The 10,188-nt window shown below is 36.4% G+C and overlaps 2 protein-coding genes across 5 annotated transcripts; one reads left to right on the plus strand and one right to left on the minus strand.

The window, feature by feature from the left end:
- The first annotated feature begins 206 nt into the window (after nucleotides 1-206).
- On the plus strand, nucleotides 207-2,183 carry LOC113271529 (N-alpha-acetyltransferase MAK3-like). 4 transcript variants are annotated; one of them, XM_026521421.1, is made up of 5 exons: nucleotides 207-469; nucleotides 573-693; nucleotides 795-850; nucleotides 1,227-1,487; nucleotides 1,611-2,183. In XM_026521421.1, the coding sequence occupies exons 1-4, from the start codon at nucleotides 272-274 to the stop codon at nucleotides 1,458-1,460; spliced, it is 609 nt and encodes a 202-aa protein (XP_026377206.1). In that variant the 5' UTR covers nucleotides 207-271; the 3' UTR covers nucleotides 1,461-1,487; nucleotides 1,611-2,183. The 4 variants fall into 4 exon arrangements, with proteins under 4 accessions (XP_026377206.1, XP_026377208.1, XP_026377205.1 ...); XM_026521423.1 differs by having other exon boundaries at nucleotides 1,684-2,183; XM_026521422.1 differs by having other exon boundaries at nucleotides 209-469; nucleotides 1,747-2,183.
- Nucleotides 2,184-2,209: 26 nt separating this feature from the next.
- On the minus strand, nucleotides 2,210-7,279 carry LOC113271528 (protein BONZAI 1-like). Its single transcript, XM_026521419.1, has 16 exons — nucleotides 7,020-7,279; nucleotides 6,440-6,487; nucleotides 5,819-5,967; nucleotides 5,674-5,722; nucleotides 5,488-5,544; nucleotides 4,870-5,058; nucleotides 4,636-4,770; nucleotides 4,218-4,279; nucleotides 4,031-4,130; nucleotides 3,828-3,942; nucleotides 3,543-3,619; nucleotides 3,322-3,459; nucleotides 3,039-3,203; nucleotides 2,840-2,953; nucleotides 2,639-2,747; nucleotides 2,210-2,546 (listed from the first exon to the last, which is right to left on the minus strand). The coding sequence occupies exons 1-16, from the start codon at nucleotides 7,200-7,202 to the stop codon at nucleotides 2,428-2,430; spliced, it is 1,809 nt and encodes a 602-aa protein (XP_026377204.1). The 5' UTR covers nucleotides 7,203-7,279; the 3' UTR covers nucleotides 2,210-2,427.
- Between the last annotated feature and the right edge of the window lie 2,909 nt (nucleotides 7,280-10,188).

Below are 10,188 nucleotides of genomic sequence, written 5' to 3' on the forward strand. Positions count from 1 at the left end.
CCTACGCCTCTGTCTCTTTCTCTTTTCCTATAATTCTACTGAAACAAAACAACAATTATATAAGCCTGGTTTCCTGAATCTTCAGATAATTACTAACATGTTCGTGCCCGTGCTAGTGCTTCCCAGCGGAAACATTTGACTCGGGCCTCCGATTTACCACAAAACCAAACACGTCCTTAGACATAAGAAGTGGACCCAGAGTTGTCAAGCAGCTTAGATACGCCGTACGCGGTGGAGAGTTCCCTTGAAGAGAAGAAACCAGAGAGAAAGAATGGAGGAGACGAGGAAGGAAGAAGAGGAAGAAGCAGTGATGGAAGAATTTGATCCATCAGAAATAGATTATGTTAGTTATGGTGGTGAACATCACTTGCCTCTCATCATGCGATTAGTTGATAAAGAACTTAGTGAACCCTATTCTATCTTTACTTACAGATACTTTGTCTATCTATGGCCTCAACTTTCTTTCCTGGTAATCAATTTTGAAACCCATCTATCTCTTTATTGGAATTTGTAATTTATTTGGATTAGATTATAAAATCTGAATCTTTTTTATTTGGGTTTTGTTTTTGTAGGCGTTTCATAAAGGAAATTGTATTGGAACAGTTGTTTGCAAGATGGGTGAACATAGGAATACTTTCAGAGGATATATTGCTATGCTTGTTGTTATCAAATCTTATAGAGGAAAAGGCATTGGTAATGACCTGTTTTCAGCTCAATTTGATGATTTGATTTTCTTATGGTATACCTTTTATTTATTATAAGTTTGAGGTTTTTTTTTTGCGGGTTGAATGCAGCTACGGAGCTTGTTACCCGATCGATACAAGTGATGATGGAATCGGGATGTGAAGAGGTAAGACATTGTCAACTTGTCTTATCGGATTGTTAATAGTCTGTCCGCCGATACTTGTTTGTGCTTTAAGTTTATCTGTGTGCAATGCTTTCTTGTTGAGATCATTCTGTCACAATACTGATATGTATTTTACAGCTACTATGTTGGTTATCTTACTTAGGTTATATACTAAACGAGCACTTGAAAGTTCTTCCAGTTAACACTCGAGATAATTTCCCATTCCTCTATACTGTTGCTTACCGGATATTTGAATCACATCATTAATGCATTATGTATTCCTGGTTACTGGTGTTTTGTGGTTACTAGTCCAATATTGGTGCAGATTGGTGATGAGAATGCCAATTGTTGACTCTGATTATGCAATTTATATGTGCAGGTAACACTAGAAGCAGAAGTGTCAAACAAGGGAGCACTTGCGTTGTATGGTCGTCTTGGGTTTATCAGGGCAAAAAGGCTCTTCCGGTATTACTTGAATGGAGTTGATGCTTTCCGGCTTAAGTTATTGTTTCCTCGGCCAGAGATAAGCTCCCTGCTTAGGATGGCAAATAACGAAGATGGCTATTATCATAACAATCAGCAATTTGAGGAAGGAAGTTCTCAAGTCAACTAAGAGGGCATCTGGTCCAAGTTTTTGCAGGTATCAGTATGACCCGTGATCATTTTTGTTGTCACTAGAATAATTAAACTGAGAATTAAGCAAACATGGAGTGTAACCATCATTTTGCTGATTGTATTTCTACATTTTTCAATCATGGTACAGTGTTTATATCACTGTGATGGACCCTCTATAAGTATTTGATTTAGACTGGTCGGTGTCTTTGGTTCATTTCAAGGTGCGGTAAGCCACTTCTTGTGATGGCTTTGGCTTAATTTTACTTGAATATCCTTACTCTTAGGGAACTGTTAGAGAAACTCGGACTTTGCTGAGATACAAGAACGAGTGAATTGATATGGTGCCAAAAGGGACTGGGTTGAAGCAATGTTAAGAGGTACCGGAAACAGACTAATGACGTAAAGAAGACGCACAATGAAGTATGGGAAGAAAGTCCATATTTATTGCATTTGCAAATTTGATGATGGTTGTTGGCACATTTGAGCTCCTTTTCTCTTGTTCTAGGGCTTGATGATTGGATGCGCTGTTACAGCCTTGTTTTTGCAGTGCTTTGATCATGCTGCATGATTTATTGTATGTATAATTCCTGTCTAAGAATCTTATCTCGTGAATATCATTTGATTGCAAATGGGGAAAACTTATAATGGTAACCTACTGTCTAGTGAAAGTGAGAACAAAATGGTAAGACTTGACAGATCAATGGAAATTTTTGTTTATTTATGTCTACTTGTTTTTCTTTCTCTATGTCCAGAAACAATAATACATTGAAAAAATGTGATAAAACTTGACAAATGAGTGGACATTTTTGTTTATTTACGTGTGCTTTTTCTTTCTAGCGTACAGAAACAATAATACATTGAAAAAATGTGGACAAAAAAATTGTTACAACATGATATGGAAACACTGAAAACCTTGCCATACCATAAAGAATACAAATAGCCGAAAAAGAAATGAAAATAAATCTTTATGTACACTTCTGACTGTTTCTTGGTTGTCGTGGTTGAATATCCCTAGACCGCATGTATGTTAAGAACTGCGAGGGTAATTCTGCTAGAAGTGAATGAACAACTGAAATCTCTCCACCTGCAACAATTGATAAATGAGTCAGCACAAAGTATTTTGGAGCAACACTGTTTCTGACAAGCAGAAGTTCCAACTGAGAGAATCGAGCTCACCCTGTAATCGTTGAAGAGGAACAAACTGTACAATGTCACGCGACGCAATTTTTCCGCTTGAGCTTTCTAGTCTCCCTCCTTTATCAGCATCCAATACCTGCCAAAAAGTCTAAGCAGGAAGCAAGCTATAAGACTGAGTCCACAACAATTATTGAAGAGAACTACCAAGTTTTTCGATTGGCGAGCCATGCAGAAATTTACCTCCATTTCTTTGAAGTCAGCCCCGCCAACTCCAACAATGAGAACAGATAATGGCAAGTCAGATGCCTTTACTAGAGAATCTATAGTTTCTTGCAGATCAGTTATTACTCCATCCTGTAAACGGTTGAACAGATAGGTTTTATATGGCCAGCATTGTAGTCTTATATAACGGAAGGGATTTGCCAATTGCTACACATACCGTGATTATTAACATTACAAAATACTTGTGTTCATTATTGGCAAGAGACTGGCTGGCAATCTCTGATGCAGCGTGAATTATTGGGCCGAAAAGAGTAGGTCCTGCAAATTGAACATTATGTAGGGCACCATCGTATGCTGTCAAAATACCTTGAATTCCATCAACCTGAGAAGAAAGAAGGTTCCCTTCTTAGAATGCGAAAACGAAGGATGGGAATACTTTCAAGGCTACCCCTAATGTGTGTCCATCGAAGTTCAACAACATTTAAGTATTTTGCTCATACCTCAGAGTGAATACTACTTCCACTCAAGTTAAAGCAATGAGAGACCGGACCATCAATTGGTCGTGCTCCAAAACCCCAACAAGGGTAACACTTGTCTGAATCATAGCATTGTAAGACATCTCCAACATCTTTAATTGCCTGCAAATCATACACTTTTCTGTAATCAACTTGGAAAAGTGGGAAACCAAAATGAAACTGAACATCAAAGACTAATTTCTCACTTTCTGGTATGCATTTGGCCTGCCTGAGGGGTCTATGTAATGCAAGGAATCTGGGAGGCGTGGATTTCCATTTGAAGCTGAAAACCAGAGAAATCATAATTTAGATTAGTCATAGAATGAGTATTATATAAGGGTGGACTTCTGGTCAACTTCTAAACTTGTGCACAAGAGATGATCTCACATGATACTATTTTAATGAGAGTGTTCAAGTATACAGACACCAAAGTAACATGATTCAAGTACAAAACTTCACTGACTAAATGACAAAAAGTGAGGTTGGAGCACCTGTATAATCAACAGCCACCATGAAATTCATTTCGCATCCACCTGCGATGTAATCCAGGAAACTGTGTTGTGTGCTCTCAGAATACTTTTCCACAAAAAGTCGACTCTTTAATACCTGTACCAGAGAAGCAACATATGCTTAATAAGAATTATATCTTTAATTAATTAGATTGGTATAATAACCTGAATCAAACAGCCATAACCTTGTTTTGTACACTTTGTCCAACTACGTCTGGCACGAACAAACTTTCTCCCTCTTCATTGAGTAGATTTTCCAAGTCGGCTAGCGATTTTTCAGTTTTGCTGATTCATGAACCAGAAATTTGCTAGAGTCAAACTTCTAGTGGTTATGACGCTATATAAATGAGAGAAACCAAGATGTTGGCTTACCCAAGCAAATCATGTCTTCCATTGCTATTAAAGTTGAAGCATTCAATAGTTAAAGGTGTATCCTGCATTTACCAAAGCAGTTAACATGTGAGAATGCTATACAATACGAAATAATACGCAGTGTCGTTTGAGCAAGACCCCACATCCATATGTGAATCATCAAATGTGTATCTACTCCCTAGATAGGAGCCTTCAAATTGCAGCAATGAACATCCATCCACACCATCAAGCCCATGGTAGGAGATGTTAAGATGTCCCAACAGGTGCAATTTGAGATATTATCCATCCAAGGAGTACCCAAAACACAGATCAAGTGTGCCAAGTGCACAACTCATGCCCTTGAAGACAGAAAGGACTGGGTCCTCACTTAAAAGACACCACGAGAAATTCCTAGATAGTCATGGAGGTTTGCATATGCCTTGCTTCCAATTTGCTGAAGATTTAAGAAGACTGGCTTCCATGTCGGGTTGTGATCATTCTTTTTCACTTCTGTCTTGCAAACAGGAATCAGTGATCCACTCCCAACAGCTTTTGAAATGACCAGGAAAGGATCCTGGGTAAAGTAAAACCATATTCTTCTATCAACAATCGCCCAATATTTTTGCACAGTTTAACATAAAAAAAATTATGAGAATTAGATGGGAGTCCATACACTTTTAGAGAAGAGATCTTTGTATTCAAGATCTGAACACCGGAAGATAATCTCCGCTGTTGTCTTTGAGCTAGTACACTCTTGTGCACGAATAGTGAGCACCCCTAATTTCTGAAAATGGTTATCCTTAGCATGTTCTTCTCCATTTACAAGATTTAGTGTCAATGACCGGGTTGGTTTAGATACTATCTGCAATGAGACATCCAGGAGAATCACGCATGATGGACCATTGTTGAAAAAAATGAAAGACAAGAATTCGGAACTGGAGCTTCATATTGCATGATGTACAAGAACAGAATTATCTGGGTTCCTAGTTTCCAATGTGATATAATAAAATCTGCAGTCTTTGTGACCATATGCAACAGATATGGTCATCATTTTAGATCATACAAGTTATATACTAATTGTAAAAATTATTAGTCAGTAGTTAGCCAACTTTACCACGGAAAAATGATGACCAATTTATGGTAAAGAAACTTTGTTAGAGAGCATAACATTTGTAATCCAAACTACCATTTTGGAGCATCAAAGTTCATCAAACTTTAAGAACATATAATGCGATAGAACACTTCCAAACAGGTTAGGTGAAGCTGACGATTGGGATTGAGAAGGACAAACCTCAGATAAGGCACAAGTGACCTCCCCCAGAAACTGTTGTTCATCCAGCTTAAGCATCTGAGAATTTTGAGAAGTATATAACCGTCAACAAACATTCATAGACGAAGCTTTCTTTCATAGAATCAAAAGCATCAAGGATCTTCATATACAACTTTAGAGATAAACAACAACAAAATAGATAAACACCTTTACTGGTACATTGTGAAACTGTGAATCTACATCATAAACCCGAAATCTGTGAAACAACAGTGTATTAATGATTACTTGAAAGTAGGAGGAAGAGATTGGACAGGGAATACAAAATAATCAAACTAATTCAACCATTACTCACACATAAGTCTGCAGGATCTCAAAATGGTACTTAACAGTATGTTTTGCGATCCACACAGGATCTAGTGAGTTTAATACCACTTCAGTTCGACCAACTTCTTCAAGTTTCCCATCTCTTCCTTTGGTATAAATAACTGCCATTGGATCACTCTACAGAGCAAATGGAAGTTCTTATAAAACATGCAAAGCCAATAAAAGCTGAGACTAGGAAATCAAATATTGCAGAAACCCAAACTTTACATTTATTAAACCAAAAAGGCTGAAAGCATACCAGTAACAAAAGAGTACAAGCGAATGAGATATCTAAACAGTTTCTACATGAATACACTGAAGCAGAGTTTCTCAGCATAACAATGAGTAAATGATTTCTGCAACCTACTGGGGTGAGATTAACAATGTCGAACGATGTTGCCTAATGAATCCAGTCTAACACTAGTTAACTTCAGTATCGTTTAGATAGTCGCATTTTTGTCTATCATGTGTAACAACTTACATATTTAAAGGATATTTCACATTCTACTTTGAACTAAGTTCTCACACCATACCAATGTCATACATTTAGTATGATGCTGAAAAGGCGAAAAGAAAACTGCCAAGAGACCAAGTAAGGCACTATACACACCTTGGATAATGTATCCCTGTCTCGTAAGTTTGAAGCCGAAAGTGACAACTGAGCCAAAATAACGAGGAAACGCCAAGTCAGTCAATCAGAAATGAAGAAATGACATTACTTACTCACAACTTAGCACAAGAATTCCAGTTATATGAGGCTGTGATAACTCATTATAAACTGAGCCGATAATAATTACTTCCGTCAAATTCAATGCATAATAAAACCAATCCATAAATTTCACATCAACATTCCATTTCCATCAAGTCACTCAAACTTTATATTTTCCCCACTCCAAGTAGGTCAGTCTCACTAAAATGATGACATAGATTCCATTTTCAAAATTCCTTGTTCAAAAAAAAGAAGGCATAAATCTGAACTAAATCTTCTGCCTAAGAAGCAAATTCGTGAACTCATATTTGATGATAATGGATCCAAATTCAAATACAGCTCAAGATAAAGAAAAACCAGGCTGTCCTTGTTCCAGATTGTTCAAGTCAACTAAGAGTAAACAACCAGAAACCATTACCAAAACCAATATGAGTACAGACAATCTGAAATCATCCGAGGAAGAAGAAGAAGAAGTAAATACCTCGATCTGGGAGAAAAGACCTCGATAACCGTGTGAGTTAAGATATAAATCGACGGCGTCATTAGAAGCGGCGCCACCAGCACCAGATTGGTGGTGGTGATGATTATTTGGAGAAGCTGAAGTGGCACCAGCGCCACCAGCAGCAGCTGATTTAGCACCACCATCAGAGAAACAATTCCCCATCAAGTTGCAGAGAGACAGACAGATAAACTGAGGAGAGAGAGTGAAAGAGAGTGAGTGCGTGGGTTTAAAGGTAAAGAGGAGAGAGTGAGAGAGAGAGAAAGAAGAGTAAACAAAGAAATATCTCTCCTCCTCATCTCAACCAAATTTGCCGCGTTAAGACAAAAGCGACATCTCTCGTGGTCAAGCAGACCAGCATCCAAGAATTTTGACCAACAAAGGAATGCAGACAGACAAACAGACTGGTGAAAATAACGGCTTCTCATTTTAGTTTAACGGTTTCTTTTTCACAATCAATGTTTTGGTTTTTAAGTCTAGTTCCATTTATGGTGTACCAGGCCAAATTGTATACATTTAAGAAGAACTTATACCACATTACAAAATCTAAAGCAGAAGTCACAAGTAAAATATTCTACAGATTTCTAAAATTTATTTTGAAATTTTCTATCCTAACTGGTCTTTTACTTTTTGATATTTAGAAATTTAAAAATTATTTCTGGCTGTACATCTAAACCCGCTATTAGAAAAATAATCAAACATAGAAGTCAAAGAATAAGCTTCTTTAGCACAAAAAAGAAAACTGGGGTAACTATGTTTTACCATGGCTGGCATATTGTCAAGATTCAGAGTATTTGGTTGGGGTGTTAAAATCAGAAACATTGAACCATCATCATTTCCATCAACCTTGCTACTACAGTTACTGTATAAATGGGTCAAAGAGGGACAACCCTCCGTAAGAATCCAAAGATTATCCCACATGTCCCCCTTCTTTCCTGTTTTTCTGGCCAGAAAAAAGGGATTTAGATTTAGTAGTAGTAGTAATAATAAAGTATCCAAGCATGTTTGTCTCTATTCATTCATTCATTTACTCAAAGACAGCATCACAAATGAAGTGCCCTTCTTATTTAACAGAAAAGATGCACCTAATCAAACAAAGACAGCTCTCTCTCTAGTATACAGCTGATTTTCTCTTTTTATTTATCAGCATTTTACAACTTTACAACCCAATAATATTGTGGGATCCAAACAATTATTCTTAATAAAATACAATTTAATCAACCAACTAACAAGATTAGGTGTCTGATTTGGATTTCGTCCAAGGAAATCAAAAATAATTATTCTCAACAAATAAATGGCATAAAGGGTTTTCTTTTTTAATCAAATTTTCTAAAACATATATTTATTTTTTTTAATTTTGGAAAGGGGTTTTATTGAAGATTACTAATAGCTTACATATAAATTTTCCTTAAAGATCCAAATTGATATCATGAGAGGAATTCTTGTGAAATTCAAAATAAGTACAACTAGATCTTGTGTTTTTGGCTAAACATATGCAGAGCCATTTTAAAACTTATCAACGGGATAACAAGACTGTAATGATTAATTTTGTAAAGGTATTAAAAAATTAGCTTTAAATTCATTGTAGGTTAGATTTGTAAAAAAGTGACGTTAAAATGTTAAGATTATGTCATTAAGATCTTTCCTTTTTTGTAAAAGAAAAAGAATTATCTAAAACAAAACGGCGACATTCCGAATAAATACATGGAAGTTGATCATGGATTATTAGTTGTTCATTGTCCGATTTACAGACTACTTTTCCATAATCCATTAAAATGGCCCATGTAACTGCTTCCTTCAAAGCTATGTATTGTAGTAAATATGTTTCTTCAACACTCCTGGGGATTATGCTTGATGGTGAGACTCCAGCCGTCACATGAAACTACAATCATCTTGAGATGTGTTTCTGATGGAGGTTGTGATTTCTTCTACTTGATGTATCAACTCTCCTATAATTTTGGCTCTCCAAGGATTGTTGATAAATGAAAGTAAGGGATACTTGCAAGGACAATTCGATGCCTCAATGAGCAAGAGCTTAGTGCAGATTTTTATAGGGAGAGAATGATTAAAAATGTGTACCTTTTGAATTAGATTTTTATCTCTATTTACAGTTGTAGACGAATTATATCCAATCCAGTATTCGTCTAGATGAATTTTGGCTACGTATCCCGAACAAAAGCTCTCCAGGTTCTTTCTTATTTATAATTAGAATTATGTATCTAAATATTATAAACGTATTTATTCCAGTAATTAATTCACATTCATCCCCTCTTTTTGGGGTGACTAGATTAATTAATGTATTTGGACTAAGTATATACCTACATTAACTCCAACATATAAGTTTGAATATATACCTGGTCTTACCAATAAATCAATTCATCCTTTTATAGGGATCTCTAACCTCCAAATTTGAATATATATTTGGTCTTACCAACAAACCAATTCACCTTTTTTTATAGGGATCTCTAATCTCCATGTTTCAATATATACCTAGTCTTCTGGTGTGGAAGTATTGATTGCGTTATGATCATCATTTCATATTTTAAACCCTAAGGCCTAGTTATTCGGCTGGGGCACTTGGGTCCATATACCAAACTATATGGTATAAACATCGCCCCCTCTTGATCTTAAAATTGTTAACGGGTTAAGAAGAAAGTGTCTTTGTTAAACTACTCCTGCATTTTACTGAGATTACACTAAGCTACTTGTTGAAGTGCCATGTTAGTTTGTTTACAAACAAGGTTTCACTTGGTGTTGTGGGTCGAGTTTTCCATAGTTTAATATGAACGAGTCTTTATGATTGTACCACGATTTTCAAGCCATGTGCTTGCTGCTGTAACAAATCTTTTTGTTGCATACGACAAGGTCTTTTCTTTGCACTGTGGAAAGACTACTACACTGGCTGTTATAAAATGTTGTTCAATCCCTTGGATAATATTATACGAGTCCTTTAGATCAAAACTGGTGTTGTTCTCGTTTTTGAGACAAGAATTCGTAGTTGTACTGGCGCAAAACTTGGTGAAATTTTGTGCTTGCGATGAGACCGAGAGTTAAGTGTCCACTTGTGAGGCGAGGTCATAGATTCCCGCGTGAAGGAAGTCTTTCTTTTTATATTGTGGTAGCGATAAAGTTTCACTATTTGGAAAAATCT

This window comes from Papaver somniferum, chromosome 4 (genome assembly GCF_003573695.1).
Source record: "Papaver somniferum cultivar HN1 chromosome 4, ASM357369v1, whole genome shotgun sequence".
NCBI classification, from domain to species: Eukaryota; Viridiplantae; Streptophyta; class Magnoliopsida; order Ranunculales; family Papaveraceae; genus Papaver; species Papaver somniferum.